General features: G+C 43.4%; 1 protein-coding gene across 2 annotated transcripts in view; it reads left to right on the top strand.

Annotated features, from left to right (window-relative positions):
• EPHA6 (EPH receptor A6) overlaps nt 1-19,495 on the top strand; it is a 1,141,406-nt gene that overhangs the window by 91,098 nt on the left and 1,030,813 nt on the right. For both annotated transcript variants that reach the window (XM_040338721.1, XM_040338722.1), the window contains exon 2: nt 1,340-1,404. In XM_040338721.1, the coding sequence (XP_040194655.1) occupies nt 1,340-1,404 (65 nt within the window). The remainder of the gene's footprint in view (nt 1-1,339; nt 1,405-19,495) is intronic.

Below are 19,495 nucleotides of genomic sequence, written 5' to 3'. Positions count from 1 at the left end.
TACAAGTCAATTAGATTCAAACTTATCCTAAAATAAGAGGAGCCAGCTAAATATGTGTGAACTTCTCCTCCACTCACACATGAATTGTGTTGGTGATGTAAAGTTTTAAAGGGGTTTATTTTTAATAATCTTTCACGTGTCAGTTACTACGGGGCTTTAAATTACTTTTTTTGCATTCCACTGTTAAAATAGGTAAAAGTGTTCTTGATGGCTGGTAAGAATGAAACAGGAAGCATCCAACTGTCAATGGTAATGGCCACTTTGTGACTACTAGGGTACACATTTATTCTGTGTTAATCATGTTGTTGACAATATTTTTTTTTAGCATTTTATACAGACAACCAGAACCCACTTTGGATGGTTATAAGTAGACTTTAATGAATCCCCTGGCAAAAGTCATCCTGTTGGTCTCAACTCCAACCTATGCTTACCTCTACATAGTCTATCCCACCTCCAATCCATCATGAATGCTGCTGCCAGACTCATCCACGTTACCAGCAGCTCTGTGTCGGCTACTCCTAAATACTAAATACTAACAACTACTTACAAAGCCATCCACAACTCTGCTCCAAGCTACATCACTGACCTAATCTCAAAATACCAACCTAATCATTCTCTTCATTCTTCTCAAGACCTCCTGCTCTCTAGCTCCCTCATCACCCCCTCCCAGTCCCTCCAGGACTTTTTCAGAGCCTCTCCAATCCTATGGAACTCTTTACCCAAATCTGTCCGATTATCTCCTACTTTATTAGCTTTTAGATGATCCATGAAAACCCTCCTCTTCAGAGAAGCCTATCCTACCCACACCTAAAAACTGTATTTTAATTTCCTCCATCTGATGATCCCTCACAGTTATTACCCTTTGTATCACTTGACCCTCCCTTCTAGATTGTAAGCTTCAACGAGTAGGGGCCTCTGATCCCTCCTGTATTGAATTGTATTTTAAATGTACTGTCTGCCCCCATGTAGTAAAGCGCTGCGCAAACTGTTGGCGCTATATAAATCCTGAATAATAATAATAATATGCTACTTTACATGTAAATTCCAGTTACAGTTACAGAGCAAGAAACATAAGTAAATATGTATATGCAGTGATGTGGTTTGCTATAATCAATAGATCTAAGCACAAAACTTGCTTATGAAAGCCAATGTTATGGTATCTTAAAGGTAATGCTGGTGTTGTGGCCAGGTATACTCAGTCTATAAAGATTTTATCTACTGGAAGAAAATGTATAAAAAACAATATGTGACTTTTTTTTGTAACATACCAATCTGACTGTGAAATCTGTACTCAAAAATATGCTCAAAACTGACAGAAAGTGTTTTTTTTTGTTTGCAGTGGTTCTCCTTGACACCACAACCGCTATCGGGGAATTAGGATGGAAAACCTATCCAGTGAATGGGGTGAGTTGGAATCTTCTGACTTGTTTTTAGCTTTGTTTGTGATTGTAATTAAAACGTAAAAGCGGAACTCCAGGCAAACTTAAAATAAAACATTAAAGAGGAACTTCATACTCTCCTCCATTTTTTATTTCCCTGCTTACCTGATACTGGGTTCTCCTCAATTTAAATACTTACCCACCCAGTGGATCCAGTGTTGTCCTGCTGAGATCCAAGTCCCTTCTGCTACCACTCGGGTCCTGTGCCGCCATGTTTTTGTGTGCTGTCATTAGGAGGCTGCTGACTCTTATGGGTTGAGAACAATCGCTCTTGATGGCATGCTGCTAGACCCGCCCCTTCTTTTTTTATGAATGGACGACTATATGAAGGACATGCAGAGCTCCCAGCGCCTTTTGGAATATGCATGTCCCATATCCCGGGAGACACTGGGGAGCCACATCATTCAGAAGGGAAGATGGGGGGTGGGACCAAAACTTTTGCACAGAAAAAAAGGTGAAAAAAGGGATATGTATGTAGCAGAGTGGAGAAGGGTTAAAGAGGAGGAATCTTATTTTTCAGGATGAAGATCTGCTGTTGTGTATTACTTAAAGTGGAACTACACGTCATCTAATCACCACAAACCAAAAATGCTATTTAATTAATTCTTAATATTTAAAGCAAACACACCTATTCATCCATGTCTCTATGCTTGTTGTTGAGAAATCACTTTGAAAAACAATCCTCTAGCATTTCTGGCAATGGCAATCTTGAGTAATTGCAGATGATTCACAAAGCACTTACTTCCTCAAATCCACCTACTCTTTGCTCAGGCATGCAACCAGGAGAGGGTGTACTTAGTTGAGAAAGCCCATTCTCCCCTACTGAAGACTTCTGGGATGTATGACATCATTTGCCTAGGCATAGAAACCAGGAAGTAACTGAAGAATTGTAAAAAAAATTAAGTTTATAAATGCAGATGGTAAGAATACATCAATATATAGTCTGAGAGAGGGTTGGCCAACAATAGAAGACAGTCAGACTATGCTGCAGTGCACAGTACTGTTATGCCGCGTACACACGGTCGAAAAGTTTGATTTGAGCTTTTGGTCGGAAATTCTAACCGTGTGTAGGCTCCATCTGATTTTTTCTGTCAGAATTTCCGACAACAAAAATTTAAGAGCTGGTTCTCAAATTTCTTGTTGGAAATTCCGATCGTCTGTATGCAATTCTGATGCACAAAAAAAAAGCATGCTCAGAATCAAGCAGATGAGCCAAACTGCCTATTGAACTTCATTGATCTCAGGTTGTCGTACGTCTTGTACGTGACTGCGTTTTTGACGGTCGGAATTTTGTGTGACCGTGTGTATGAGCCAACATTTCATCTGAAAAAAATCCACGGTTTTCTTGTCGGATTTTCCGATCGTGTGTACATGGCATTAGTCTAACACAGGCTCACAGGAGGAGAGAGCAAACCAGTGAACAGGAGCACTGCTGCTCCTTCAGTCTTCAAACTGGGGCTGTATCCCAGGTTGAATTGCACTGTGTTGTTCCAGCGTAGATCCAGGTTGGGCTGTCTGGCAGGGATGTCTGGCTGCACAATTTAGATAGCCTTTTATCCAGCAAGATGACAAATTAAAGCAACAGAATTTTCTTTATTAGACAATTCCCATGTATGTATATTTAGCTAATTGTTTGGAGTTCAGCTCAGAGTTGGTTATGCTACTCAGTTTGCAGATACAGTGTAGTGAACACAGTTGTACTCTTTAGTAAGCCAGAATTTGGGTCAGGATATGGAAATGTTGTATTATCTGCCATTTAACAGATTGCTTATGGGAATATGTTGGGAGCATCATGTAGAAAATGCTAGCTTGACTAAAAGCTTATGAGGACTGATCTCTCTATATCTCTCGGATATCCACTTTGGTTTGAGTTTTTTGTTTTGTTTTTTAAGATTATTCAATTGATTAACTAGAGATTTGCCTTTAAATGATACAAAGAAAGCAAACAGCACAATAAAGACTCACTAGACTCCATGGAAACGCTAGTTTTTTTAGTTAAATATGGATTTTTTTTAGTTAAATATGTCAAAAACATTGATTCTTGGTACAATGTTTGTAGTGCATATTCATACTTATCTCCAATGTATGGATTCATTTACAAAATTAATACTTGGGGAAATGCTTCATGTTCAAAAAACACTTTTAATTTGTTGGAAAATAATCAGCACTCACAACTTGTGTTCTGCTTAGTAAACACAACTCTCCAAACTTCATTCATTTATCCCAGCGCTCCTTATTTTGCCTGTTTTACGCTTGACGGAACTAACCAGATTGGGAAAAATGCAGCATTTCATGTGTGCTCTTCTAAGTAACTCCAGCATCTGGCTACTCAGACTAATGCCTTTCAAACATATGGCATATTTGCATCCATGTGTGGCACATATTTATAATTTTGCTATATAATGAGGATGCACCAATGAAAAAAATCCCAATCGTGTTTAAATCTCTTCTCATAATGCAACTTTGTAACTGCACAAAGGTTCGATTACATACATTAGGTTCTCTATGTCTATATAAAAGATAGATTTTGCACAAGTTGTCTTGATTAACTGTAAATGACAGGCAGCTCCATACTGAGGTACAGGCTTAGCATGGCATGCACAGTTGCTTGGAGTATTACTGCAGGTGGCCCTGAATTTTTATGAAAAATGTAGAAGGGAGGGAGTGAATGTATGTTATTTAATTCATTTATATAATGCCACAATATTCTGTAGTGCTTTACTGAATAGCACCAGTCCATGCACACTTGAGGAGCTTAAGCCTCATACACACAATCGGACTTCCATCGGATTTTTCCGTGGATTTTTGTCCGAAGGGGCATTGCCCCGTGAACTTGGTTTACATACACACAGCAGAACATTTTCAGCCAACTTTTACCAAATCACGTGTTTTTTCAGCTCTTTACTGCCACCCTTTGGGCAACTTCTGCTATTGTTGTTTGATGTTTAGCATTGGTTCTGAGCATGTGTGTTTGTACTTTGTATTTTAGTCCGATGGAAAGTTTGAGAGCATGTACAGTCAACATTTGTTGGCGGAAATTCCGACAACATTTGTCCAATGGAGCATACAGATGGTGGGATTGTCCAATAAAACACGTCCGTCAGACCGTTGTTGTCGGAAATTCTGATCGTTGTGTATGAGGCTTAAGAGTGACTCCACTGTATTCATACACATACTGTATGTAGCCCTACTCCCCCAGGGGGCTGCTGAATTTACGGGTCCTCCTGTTTTTGCACAGCCGGGCAATCCACATTTTACAACTTCCATACAGAGTCCGCAAACAGTCCATGGCCTTGTTTTTTTGTTTTGTTATTTTATTGAGGGAAATCAACTTGCATAGGGATGAGGGATTATGGGATGCCCAACTTGAATTTGATAGAACAACTTGAGGACTTACTTCTTTTCTATCTACAAAGAAAATGGATCCTGGACAGTACTCCCTCCAGGATATTGTCTGTCTCTTAATGAATCAGTGGCCAACTTCCTCTTTCCAGGAGTTCTATATTCCCTTTGGAAAAATTCACAAAGTCCCAACACTTGAAGGAAATACCAACTCAACTGACTGTCTTGAAAAGTGTCCCAGAGAAAGAGATTTAGGTTAGCTGTGTCATTGCTCCAGTGAAAGCTTGCTAAATATTGCATCTGGCAGCCTTGTCCTTAATTGGCCCTGGGGATGATAGGTAGAGATACTTACACTGTCCCTTGAATCCTGCTACCTTGGTTAAGACTGGTTGTTCTTCAGGCCTCCTGCTGTACAAGTCTCCCCATGCTAGACAGGGTGTCTTCTGGATGAGACTGAAGGGTGGTGAGGGTCCCTCTCTTTACCTTTCTTTACCTTTCTCTCCTTCCTTCCTGAGCCCCAGCCCCAAAATTCTCTCCAAGGCTTCACAACATCAACCTCAGCGCTCCATCTTCTACCCGACAACCACCACCTGCTGGCCAGGCTCTTCAATATTTATAGGCCCATCTTACCACCCTGTCAGGCTTCCTGCTTGGGGATTAGTCCAATAATGCCATAAAAATTCAGATCCTTGCCTCTATACCACCGCCCACTAGTTTCTAGAAGTTTCCATGGACCTCCAGGACTAGGGGGCGGTGATAGAAGCATAGTCTGCAGAGCCTTCCAGCCTGACCTTAAGTTGAACCCACAGCAATTACCCAGACTCACTTAGCTACTGTGAGTCAGCTAAATTATGCTAACTAAACTGTACACTAGAGGGCGCTTCATGTATATGCACACTGTAGGTTCAGTTCTGGGGGAAAGACAACTAACCTACCAGTATATACTTGGATTGTTGTAGAAAACCAGAGAGCAGGAAGAAACCCATGCAAGTATGGGCAGAAAGTACAAACTCCATGCAGACTGCGGCCCTGGGTATCATAGTAAATTATATGTTTTCTGAGAATGTCATGCTGGTGAATATACACCGACCATCATAACTTTATGACCACTGAAAGGTTAAGTGGATAACATTGGTTATCTTGTCACAATCCAAAAATCAGTGGGCTATATTAAGCAGCAAGTAAACATGTTGCCTATGAAGTTGATGTGTTGAAAGCAGAAACATTGGGCATCGCAGTTTTTTGTGTATGGGGCTGTGTAGCCACAGACTGGTCAGGGTGTCCATACTGACTTATGTCCACAGCCAAAAGCACCTACAATGGGCACATGAACATCAGTACTGGACCTTACCCAGGAAAAATATGGCATCAGGATGCAGTATAGAGCAGCCGGAAGAGGCAGTGTGATGCTTTAGGCAAGGTTATGCTGAGAAACCTTGGGTCCTGCTATTCATGTTGATGTTAGTTGACACGTACCACCTGCCTTAACATTGTTGCTGACCAAGTACACCCCTTTATTGAAACAGTATTCCCTGAAGGCAGTGGCCTCTTTCAACAGGATAATACACTCTGGCACACTGAAAACATGGTTCAAGAATGGTTTGAGGAACACAACAAGTTCAATGTGTTGACTTGGCCTCCAAATTCTTCAAATCTCAATCTAATTGAGCATCTGCTAGATGTGCTGGAAAAACAAGTCTAAACAATTGAGGCCCGACCTTGCAACTTACAGGACTTAAGGCATCTGCTACTGATGAGTTGATCCCAGATACCACAGCATACCTTTAAAGGACTAGTGGCATCCATGCCTTGACAGATCAGGTCTCTTTTGGAGGCAAAATAGGCTATTTTGGTGGTAAAAGTGGGGCCTACTCAATATTAAGTCGGTGGCCATGAAGTTATAGCTGATCAGTGTATTTACTGCCAAGAACATTCCCAGGATCATACTAAATATACGTTTTGCTTGTAAGTGGGATACATGCGTTCTCATGGATACCCCTGGATTATTTTAGGTCCATACATGTGTAAAATAATCAGTGCAAAAATTGAGAGAGAGAGAGAAATACAGAGGCTACCATAACTTACCATTGCTCATTGCACATCAAGAAAATCAGAATCAAAACTTCTGATATACATGCTTGTTGCAGGTCAACGGCTCAGAAAGTACAAAACTCATGTGATCAGCATAAGGGAAAAAAGCATTTTAAGTGGTCAGTAATGACAGCCTCCATCATTTTTCAGGATATGTTTTCTGTCAAGCCCAACTGTGGGTATTATTTTAAAACTAGTCTATCAGCAGTAGGGAAAAATATGCCAACTCCTCCTGCAATACTCAACACCTCTCTGTCACTGCCCCTTGTAATAATATAATTCTGCCACTAGATGTCCCCAGGCTTTTGAGTTGAATGATCCTTGGGGACATAGGGCCTGATTCTCAAAAGAGATACGCAGACTTAACTGCTGTTCAGCCTGCGTATCCCTGTGCCTAACTTTGGAAACGATTCTCAAAAGGCTTTTTCCAAAGTTAGGCAGAAAATCTGACATGTGTAAGACACTTACACGGTCAGATTTTAGGATGCAGTACCGCATCCGCCACTGGGGGCATTTCTCATTGAAATGCAGCTTTGCGTATGCAAATGAGGACTTAAGCAGATTTTCAAAGCATTTCAGCACTGTGATTTCTGCGTAAGTTCCGAATTTGCCTGCGCAAAACTAGGGCTGGTTTTATAATGTGGAAAGTTAGTCACACATTGTAAAGGCCCGTTCCAGCGACGGCATTTGGTATGCATTCCTGAGGGAGAACTCCACGGCAATTTTTAAATTCAAAACCGGCATGGGTTCCCCCCCAGGAGCATACCAGGCCCTTAGGTCTGGTATGGGTTGTAAGGAGACCCCCCCACGCCGAAAAATTGACGTAGGGGGTCCCCCTACAATCCATACCAGACCCGTATCCAAAGCACGCTACCCGGCCGGTCAGGAATGGGAATGGGGACGAGCGAGCGTCCCCCCCCTCCTGAGCCGTGCCAGGCCGCATGCCCTCAACATGGGGGGGTTGGGTGCTCTGGGGCAGGGGGGCGCACTGCGGGCCCCCCCACCCCAGAGCACCCTGTCCCCATGTTGATGAGGACAGGACCTCTTCCCGACAACCCTTGCCATTGGTTGTCGGGGTCTGCGGGCGGGGGCTTATCGGAATCTGGGAGTCCCCTTTAATAAGGGGGCCCCCAGATACCGCCCCCCACCCTAAGTGAATGGATATGGGGTACATCGTACCCCTATCCATTCACCTGGAGGCAAAAAGTAAAAGTTAGTAAACACACAACACAAGGCTTTTTAAAATAATTTATTATTCTGCTCCGGATGCCCCCCCTGTCTTCGTTATTAGCTCAATTACCAGGGGGGGCTTCTTCTTCCACTCTCCGGGGGTCTTCTTCCGCTCTCCGGGGGTCTTCTCCGCTCTCCGGGGGGGGTTTCTTCTTCCGCTCTCCGGGGGGGGCTTCTCCGGACTCCGGGGGGCTTCTTCCATCTTCTCCCCTCTTCCGCTGTTGACTCGGCGAACCCCGGTTCTTCTGCAGCTCTCCGGTGCCTTCTTCTTCAGCGCTGGCTGCCTGCTATGTTTGTGTGTTAGCTCAATTAGTAACAGGCAGCCGGCGCGGTCTTCTGTGATGTCAGGGTCTTCTGTTCTTCTCTCTTCCGATGTTGCCTCGTCGCCTGTTGTCGCTGTAATGATGGAAGCGCGCCTTGCATCACATTTATATAGGCATCACCGTCCCATCATGCTCCGGCAGGTACCCACGTGGTGGGTGCCTACCCACGTGCACCCACCACGTGGGTACCTACCGGAGCATGATGGGACGGTGATGCCTATATAAATGTGATGCAAGGCGCGCTTCCATCATTACAGCGACAACAGGCGACGAGGCAACATCGGAAGAGAGAAGAACAGAAGACCCTGACGTCACAGAAGACCGCGCCGGCTGCCTGTTACTAATTGAGCTAACACACAAACATAGCAGGCAGCCAGCGCTGAAGAAGAAGGCACCGGAGAGCTGCAGAAGAACCGGGGTTCGCCGAGTCAACAGCGGAAGAGGGGAGAAGATGGAAGAAGCCCCCCGGAGTCCGGAGAAGCCCCCCCCGGAGAGCGGAAGAAGAAACCCCCCCCCGGAGAGCGGAGAAGACCCCCGGAGAGCGGAAGAAGACCCCCGGAGAGTGGAAGAAGAAGCCCCCCCTGGTAATTGAGCTAATAACGAAGACAGGGGGGGCATCCGGAGCAGAATAATAAATTATTTTAAAAAGCCTTGTGTTGTGTGTTTACTAACTTTTACTTTTTGCCTCCAGGTGAATGGATAGGGGTACGATGTACCCCATATCCATTCACTTAGGGTGGGGGGCCGGTATCTGGGGGCCCCCTTATTAAAGGGGACTCCCAGATTCCGATAAGCCCCCGCCCGCAGACCCCGACAACCAATGGCAAGGGTTGTCGGGAAGAGGTCCTGTCCTCATCAACATGGGGACAGGGTGCTCTGGGGTGGGGGGGCCCGCAGTGCGCCCCCCTGCCCCAGAGCACCCAACCCCCCCATGTTGAGGGCATGCGGCCTGGCACGGCTCAGGAGGGGGGGGCGCTCGCTCGTCCCCACTCCCTTCCTGACCGGCCGGGTAGCGTGCTTTGGATACGGGTCTGGTATGGATTGTAGGGGGACCCCCTACGTCAATTTTTCGGCGTGGGGGGGTCTCCTTACGACCCATACCAGACCTAAGGGCCTGGTATGCTCCTGGGGGGGGAACCCATGCCGTTTTTTTCTTTGAAAATTGGCATGGAGTTCCCCCTCTCAGGAATGCATGCTGAGCGACGCTGTCATTTTTTTTTTTAATTATTTGTTTTCCCGGCGCGTCTTTTTTTTTCACCCGTCGCAACTTTAGTGTCCCGTCGAAATTCTCAAAGCCGCCCGGCGTTAATTACGTTCGCGCGCTGCACGTCGGGAAAATTACGTCACACGCATGCGCAGTACGGCCGGCGCGGGAGCGCGCCTCATTTAAATTTTAAACGCCCCCAGGAGAGGAGGACCGCCTTACGACGGCGGCACTTAAGTTACACGGCCTGAAATTTCTACCTAAGTGCTTTGACGATCGGGCACTTAGGTAGAAATTTTAAGTCAGTGTAACTTAACTGCTGAAATTTAAGTTACGCAGACTTTTTGAGAATTTGGCCCATAGTGTGCAGAGTGTCATGGACCTGTCCCCTCAGAGGCAATTACTAGGGTACCAGGCAGAGAGAGGTGCTGAGGTCATTATGATAAGCTATCTGCATCATTGGGGAGCGGCCACCTTCGGGCGAAGAACCAAAGAGGACCCTACTTGTCATATCTCCAGTCTAAAGATTTCAAAAACAGGTAAGTATAAAAAAGATCAACAGGCAGGGAGGTCCCACTTGGGGTTTGGAGAGGGGAGTCCAGAGTTGAGATTTTATTGTTAAGCAGACTTTGTTCAGAAACAGATTGAATGCTGTAGTAAGTGATGGAGACCGGTCTCTTTTAAAACCTATTGTAGGATTTGAAACTGGTGGCTAAACGGTTGCTGAAGTCTTAAAATATATGTACACTCTAACAATAAATACACTTCTGTTATTTGCTCCATTTTGGTTGGCTAAATATACAATTCATCAGACATGAAGTAGGCAAGGCTTAAAACAAATGCCTTGGAATTCAGAGGCCAAAAATACACTGGGGTTGATTTACTTTAGTTTGTGAAGGAATTTGTCCCAGAGATTATTGAATAAGGTGAAACGCCATGGCTTTCCTCATTAAAATGATGTGCAAGCAAAAAATACTTTTTTTTTTGCATATGATTGGGTATTGTTTGCAAAGTTAAACTTCACCACATTCGCTAAACCCTGGGCAATACTGCAACGTCCCTTGGAAAGTGAAGAACCTATTTACTTTTAGTAAAACAACCCCACTGTGCTGTCATGCCATGTTGTGTTAAAGTGTAATGTAGACACACTATATCCCTGACATATACAATTTTTTTGTACTTGCAGCATGTTTAAAGGAATAAAATGTTGGAAAGGTACATGTATTGCAGTACTGGAGGAAATATGTTATTTTTTTTATTATTTATTTATAATTTTGCCTTGACACCTTGACATATGCTTTAAATCTAAAATAGAGTCCCTGCTTTGAATATGAATATGTGACAGGTATACCTTTAATAAATAAAGGTACCCATACACACACAGATCTGAATGGCTGGAGGCACTTGGGATAATGTGACCCTTTAATTCAGGAAACAAGCTCAACAATGGCTCAACAGAAAACTTCAGATCTCTTTGAGATTTTCTGCACTGTTAACTTTTTGATCGCACCACTTATGCCACGTACACACGGTCGGCAGTGTGTAGGCTCCATTGGACATTTGCTGTCGTAATTTCCGACAACAAATTGAGAGCGGGTTCTCAAATTTTCTGACAACAAAAGTTCTTGTCGGAAATTCCGATCGTCTCTATGCAATTCCGACGCACAAAAACCCTATGCATGCTCGGAATCAATTCGACACATGCTCGGAATCATTGAACTTTATTTTTCTCGCTCGTCGTAGTGTTTTGCGTCACCACGTTCTTGACGTTCAGAATTTCCGTCAACATTTCTGTGACCGTGTGTATGCAACACAAGTTTGAGCCAACATTCCGTTGAAAAAAAATACATGGTTTTGTTTAATGAGTTTAATTTGAAATTTACAGTGGTGTTTGATGAGAGCCAGGTCCCCTTTTTGGACCTGACTGTCATCAAACAGGCGGATGACACACTATACACTGACCTTTACAGGAAGCCGACAGCAGGAAACACCCTTTTGTGTGCCTCGAGTGCCCATCCTAGGCCCCTCATTCGAAGTATTCCATTTGCCCAATACCTACGACTGCGGAGGAACTGTACAATACCTACAGATTTTAAGAGACAGGCAGATGAACTACGAGATCGTCTCCTTGCTCGTGGATACACCCACACTAATCTGAAAAAGGCCTACAATAGGGCTTGCCTTCGACCTAGGCAATCCTTGTTGTATGACCCCTCTAAAAATATTAAAAAACGTATACATGAATCAGTACGATTCATCACAACATACTCTGCACACCACAATGACTTACGTAACATACTGCAAGCTAACTGGCACATCCTCGCTGAAAACAATATCCTGAGGAAATATGTTAAACAACAACCCGAACTGGTATTTCGTCGGGCTTATTCATTACGCGACCGACTGACCAGTAGTCATTATGTTACGGAGGACACAACGCACACATCACCTAGGGGCACCTACAGATGTGGCAGCTGTCCAAGATGCCCATGGGTGATGGAGGGTGATCATTTTCTGTTACCCAATGGCGAGGATTTTTACCCCCCATTCTCGGCCAATTGTGGCACGAAGGGCATTGTTTATCTCATGACTTGTATTTGTGGAGCCTTTTATATAGGCAAGACCTTTAGGGAATTTCGACAGCGTTTGGGTGATCACCTTTACGATTCAAACGTAGGGAAATTAACAACAGTAGGGCGTCATATTGGATTATATCATAAATATGACCTTTCTGTTGTAAGGTTTTTTATCTTGGAAATAATCCCACAACATCCACGGGGTGGAGACTGGAATAGGATTATTTTACAGAAAGAATGCCTGTGGATCGAGCATCTCGATGCCACAACTTTTCCAGGATTAAATGAAATGAACTCCTACAAATCTTTCCTACGCTAGTATTGAGATCCCCCTTTAGTCCCCTAGATGGCGGTCATTTCTCTCCCCCCCCCCCATCCCCCCTCCCCTTTGTTCTCTTTTTCCCCCCCCCCCTCCTTTCTTCCCGTGTCTTTCCTCCTCTTTGGAAAAACATACTGATGTCCTAAATGCCAATCATCCCTAAATAGGTTGTGGCATTAATGTGGAGGCGTTTATCTGCCCCCAAAAAAAGTATATTTTTATTCATATATATAGGGACATTAGAGGGTAACTATGTGATGATTTTTCCATAACCTATCTTGGCAAAAAAAGACCCTTAACTCTGAATTAACAGCCAAGCATTGTGATGGGGTAACCCCACGCTATTTCATAATTTCAGTATTGAATATGTGTATCACTTTACCTGCAGTGCAAATGTCCATGTATTTCTGTTTACAATACAGCGTATTCTCGGAGCTCAGACAGCCTGGCTGGCTGATTGGATCGTGCACCTGGTTTCTCCCCTTCCTATTGGCGCGTGGTGTGTCGTCCCCGGCCGTGAGCACCAATTGGAGCTCTCAGCTTGTAGCCTATGACCTGGCGCACTGCCATTGGGTCAGCAGCTACACACCCACGCACTCACGTGCATGGGTTGGTGGGACATTGGACGGCGGCGGCGGCGCAATTCGATGACGTCACACGCCGTCCAGGGATACCTACAAAAGCGGCTCACACAGCCGTTTCTGTGAGTTAGCACGGACGCTCTCCCTGGGGACACATGTGAATGTCCTACATTCGAGGTGAGTACATCTGATTGCCTGTCACTAAGACTGCTCTACCCTTGATTTGGCAACTGCCCTCATGGATAAATCTTTCCTTCTTTGGATTTCTCAGTTGGACTGACTGCACAGCGATTGCCCTTATCCTGGCAATGCAAAGCTACTATTTAAGGCTGATTCCACCTCAATCTTTGTGCCCCAGTAATTTGTGTACTATCAATATGTTGATGGTAAGGCCCCTATGGGGAACTTCCCTATTATTTATTGGTTATCCTGGTGATGGGTACTCTTAACTTCAGTAAGTGCTTGGTGATAGATCTTTTTAATCAATCACTTCTTCTCTGAATTTTATTCTTTATCATCTATTATGCAACACTGCACCTTGGATGTATATTTGCTGGTGCTTCTCACTGGCATCTTCAATTTTTTCCCCCCCTTTTTCTTCCATTGCCCTTTAAAATCTCCCTTCCCGTTTTAATTTTCCTAATCCCCCATCACAGTCAATCCCCCCTCTTTTTCTTCACCAGTCCTCCCCCTTTTCTCCCCCCTCTTTTTTCTTCACCTTTCTCATCTTTTTCACCCTTTATACTTCACCAATACTTTTGCCCCCCCTTTTTTCCTTCACCTCCCCCCCTTTTTCTCACTTCTTTTCACTTCAGCTTTATTTTTTACTTTTTTCTTCTCACCTATATCCCGCTACCTCTTCACCATCAACCCCCCAACTCCCCCCCCCCATGGCCTCCCCCTTTTTCCCCTCTTTTTCATTTCTCCCTTCCACCAACCAAAACCCCCCTCCTTTTCCTCCCCTCCTCCCCTTTTCCCCCCCCCCCCCCCCCACTTTTCCCTCCCCCCTTGCCCCGCTCCAATAACTCTTTTTCCGCTCCTCCTCTTGTTTCCCTCCCCCTCTTCCCCTATTTTCTATCCCTTCCCCCCCTTTCCCTTTCTCCCATTCCTTCCTCTTCTTCCCTCCTTCTTTTTTCCCCCCCCTTTCCAATTCTTCCCCTCCCTCCCTTCCTTGTTTTTTTCATCCTGTTTGGTCATTCACACACCTTCCTCACCCCCTGGTGATCCATACCTCAATAATTAATTGGCCATCCTTGTTATATATATATTATTCATTCTACTCCTTATCCTAATAGAGCCCGTCTAAATAAAAATATCCCCCTCCACGCGCCACAGAAGGCTTTTGCCAGGTTTCACGTCCGACCATATGACCAGCCTGGGTGAGTGCTTCGCTCTACTGTATAATGCGCTGTTTTGAATTATACATAATGTATATATATTTTGTATGTTCTGCTTGTTTATTTCAACTGTTTATATATACCTTTTAGAACATAATCTCCTCCTGAAGAAGCGGTAAAACCGCGAAACCGGTCGAGGTCATCGATTCCACTAAAACACAGTCTGTTAATCACTTTCTGATGTATGATGTGGGGATTGTTCTTAAAATTTCATCTGTGTTATATATGTATTTTCTTTGTTAAATAAATATCGATACCTTTTACCAGATTGTTTGTATCAGTGCCGCGAAAAGTCCCCCCCAAAATCCCCCTCCCCCCAATCCCTGACCCAAATATTGACTCTTACTGGCCTCAAGCACCCAAAAGTTGTCAAATATTTGTGGTCACATCTTTCTTTATATTCAATGGGATGTAGGCACAATTTTCATCTATTATACCCCCATTTTAAGAGAGGCGACACTCTCCCCTTTTCTCAATTACATGGTTTTGTTGACGGAATTTCCGTTCATGTGCAGAGTCGGATATAAATGTGTGAAGCGCAGTTCCACGAAAACACGAACATCTATCCACTATATGTAGGATTGGTTGTGTGAAATTACTATAGTACCTCCTACCCAACACTCATTCCCATTGGCCTTTGATGGGCTGCCTCACTGGACAAATTAAATGCATGTGAGAGAAGACGGGCTAAGCTTTGTCAGAATGTGTCAATGTGTTGCCTATTTTAACCACCATCATTCAGCTTATTTTGTAGACTACTGCAGATATGTTCCGCCTGCGTATAGCATTTGCCACAGATTCACTAAAAATATCACAAAATTCATTCACAATTTGCAACATTTGTCGGCCAGATTTATAAGTAATGACAAATAGCCTGTATTTGTCCAGTCACTGTAAATAACCCTTTTCGAGTTATTCTGTACAAGAAAAGTCTTCAGCGATCAAAGCTCTAGTGCAATTTACCATAACTTTCAACTCTTCCTAGATGACTGAGTCTCCTAATGAAATGATGTGGCTGCCAAGCAGTGTCGCTCGCAGTCTTAATCCCAAACCCAAAGCGAAAAGGCAATATTTAAATCATATTAAAATCATGCTAATTTTAAAAACTTCCCCTCTGCTTCTAAATAGTTTCTTCCCCTGGCAAGGTCATACATGACATAACAGAGAGCTTCAATTAGTGGAAAGGCTTGCACTAGGCTGATTATTTGCAGTAATCTTTAATCAATGGCACTCACAGTATTCCATGTTATGAAAGGCACAATCAGTGTACCCCCTAGAGTGCAATTGATTTGAGTACTGCACAGAAAATGTGTCTTCTATATAGCATTGTTACTATAAGCAGGCAAAGAATGGGATGTTCTATCATAAGCGCTAATAAAAAGAAAAACACTTTTCTTGTAGCTTTAGAACAAGGGTTGCAAAGGTCAAAGCCAAAACTGGTGTTGTGCTCTCTGTAGGCCACATCATCCTCTGCATTTTTGTCACATAGCCCTTATACTTGTTATTCACTAGTATTGTGATTTGACATCATAATAATCAATTAAATAATCAATAACCTTTGCAATGGCTCCAGTTCCTTCTGTTGATCTGTACAGGTCTCCTGCATACTGTCCCAAACATAGTTCTGCGTGCTAGTACCAGGTGGCGGGTCTCAGGATCACCCCATGGGGGGTGAGCAAGCGAGGGTACAGTAGCAGATAAGCAGGTAAGGATCAAACAGAAGTGTAGTGAGTAAACAAGCCAGTAAAGATCAGTAACATACTACTAGAGGGTCTACTCTACATAGATAAATAACCCATTAAAGTATATGATATTATTGGAAAACTAACTTAATCAGAGATTACATGTTGTCAAAGGGTTAGCAAAAAATGCAATTGCTTGATGGCAATTAAGGGAGATGGTGTCCTATTGCTCGGTTTGCAACCCAGTGTGGACAGGTTCCTGTAATGGGTAAATATGGGTATCAATCAGGACTTCAGCCACCCCCACTAGTATCATGGATATAGATTACCTTTAATAGTGGCATCTGTCCTAGCAATCAGTCCTCCGAGGCTTGCCGAGGATCTAAATATGGCGCCGGAATCCCGCGCCTGCACGCTGTTGCCGTATCTCTGTGCATGCGCGGGACAACCAGTCAATGGGACCAACTGTCCCTGGAGCACATGGCACCGCCTCAGAGGAAAGTGGGGTGGCACCATGCGTTCCAGGGATGCCATCGCACATGTTCGGCATTACCGAACACGAATGTCCGGTAACGCAAACCTTGATACTAGTGGGGGCGGCAGAAGTTTTGATTGATACCCATATTTACCCATTACAGGAACTTGTCCACAATAGGGTGAAAACTGAGCAATAGAATACCATCTCCCTTAATTGCCAGCAAGCAATTGCATTTTTTGCTAACCCTTTGACAACAGGTAATCCCGGATTAGGTTAATTTTCCAATATTATCATATACTTTAATGTGTATTTATCTTTGCAGACCCTCTAGTAGTATGTAGTGCATAGATGTACTATATTACTCTTTCATAGCATTTACTTACTCCCTGGTGTCCGAGCATCAGTGGTCAGATCACACAGGGGACTTCCGTGGGGGCGATCAGGGGTCCCATGTCGATTGGCGCTCTCTGACGATCCTTTCCTCCAAGGCAGATACAATATCTTACCCTCTGCATAGCATTACACAGCTACATCCTACCTTGAGTGTCTAAGGTGGTAGGTACCATGTGGAAATGTGTGCACTTCCTATTATGTGATCTGTGCCTATCTCCATTACAATGTCATTCTTTTTATTAATATAATATTGTTGAATATACAGTATGAATCTCCTTCCTAAAACCCCTCAGAAAAGGTTATAGACCTGAAATGCACCAGCTGGAATGGATAAATCAGACCTTAGATGTTTGTCAAACACCAAGATGTTTGTACAATGAGGTTTTTATTATGTATATGTTCATGCTTTTCTATTTTCATGTTTTGAAAACATTATATGTTGAAATAAATGGATATATTTTAATATATATATATATATATACATATATATACTTACGGTGTACTGTTTGCTGGTGTAGTTCCAGTCTGTGGTTGGGGACAGTCTTGTTTGGTGTAATTTCACAGAATGTGTTGTGCTTTCATTTAAAGACAATAATGTTCAAACTTCTAAATATAAGATATCACAGTGACGTCATCTCGTCCCTCCGGAGAGCCTGAAGGCTCTTTGTGATATACCCTACTGAGTTTGGTTTTAATGTACTTCACTATGGCATTTTCTTGCTTTCCCCCTGGTGGTGTTGAGGCATTCATGTGAGGCACATCCAATGATTGGTTGTGGTATGCCGCCGATGAAAGAGAGAAACTGCAGTGAGGGAGTGGGAGCCATAATCATCTATCCATTGATTGATGAGGGAATCAGGATCTGTTATTAAAAAGCGCCATTGGACCTCATTTGATTTGGGGTCTGAATGTCTGGTAAGCTGCTGCATGGCTACAAGGTGGCCGGTGCACAATAGGGGTGTGAAGATTTTCTTTTATTTACGGTGGACTTTATAACTTTTGTTGGACTGTGATATCATTTATTTATGAGTTTGAGAACAGTTTATGAACTCTTTTTACACAAATGTATTATCTTTGAATGAAAGCATGTTCTGTGAAATTAACTTAATAGTGCTTGTGCTTACTTGTTACTGTTATGTCTTCTGCATGCCCATGGAACCCGTCTTCCTCAGTGCATTTTACCCGATTTCCACATTAGTGACGGTCCCAATGTTCTCCAGCCCCTCTCTCAAATCTTGTGACCAAACTGGCTTCCATCATATTTTCTGTCAGGATTTCTCTTCTACAGACAAACTGCTAATGAATATAACAGAGCTGTGTTTATCAACATCATTACATTATGTGCCCCTATTGAGTGGCATATGTTTGTTGGGCTATCAGCTTATCACAAGTACCCCCTATAGTGTGTACAATATGGTATTTACCAATATTCTCTAACTACAGTATATACAAATGAAATGACTTCAATGCATTTTCACTTTCTACTAAGTATTTAAAATACATGCACGCCATCATGTTTATTTTTTTGCTGAAACTTAAAGCCAAATTTAAAGCGAAGCTCCAGCCCCCCCCCCAAATGCTTGAGCTGCTGACTTTTAATATTAGGGCACTTACCTGTCCAAGGATCCCACAGTGTCCTTACCCAAGCTAATTCTTGAATCAGCTCTCGGATGCTGGCGCTGCCATCTTGGGTAAGGGAAACCAGCAGTGAAGCCACCCAGGTTCCTATTGTGAATGCATGAATCACGCTGCACTTTCTCAATGGCCCTGGTGCTGCAAACTCAGCAGGAAGTAGGAGCAGGTACCTATCAAAAACAGGTACCCACTCCCTCTCACAAGGTGCCAAATGTGGCACCGGAGGGGGGAGCAGACACGTGGAGCTACACCTTTTGGGTGGAGATCCAAATTAAGTCCCAGAAATGCAGTCAATAGACATTGTACCAACAATTTGATAGCCCTACCTCCCACTTTGCTTTAACAACAATTGCATGACAGTGCTGTCCTCTGTGTTGTGTAATCTGGTCTAACTCTCCCACTCTTTTTTTCTCACACTACCAGAGAAGTGGTCATCACTCATCTATCTCAGCTTAGACCCAAAAGGTGCTTTCCAACATTTCCAAATGAAGAACAGTTAACAATCCTTACATATGGACTAAAAAATGTGAGACTTCCATTGGTCGATTGTAGATTCAAATGTTCAGATTCCAAATAACAGTTTGGAGAAGAAAAAATTAGATCTGTCTCTCAGGTGGCTTTAAGGATATGTTATGTAAAGAAATCGTTTTATGAATGCTGACATCCAGATTATTGAGTAACATTTCTGGCCTTTTTTTTTTCCTTCTGTACACTCAGAGCTGTTTTTGCGGTTCAAGAGATCTGGCTTCAATTGCTGCATTTTTTACCTTATTACCGTACTTATTTTCAAAAGGTCAGCAATGGC

The sequence above is a fragment of the Rana temporaria genome, chromosome 2 (genome assembly GCF_905171775.1).
Source record: "Rana temporaria chromosome 2, aRanTem1.1, whole genome shotgun sequence".
Lineage (NCBI taxonomy): Eukaryota > Metazoa > Chordata > Amphibia > Anura > Ranidae > Rana > Rana temporaria.
This window is presented reverse-complemented; position numbering and strand designations above follow the sequence as displayed.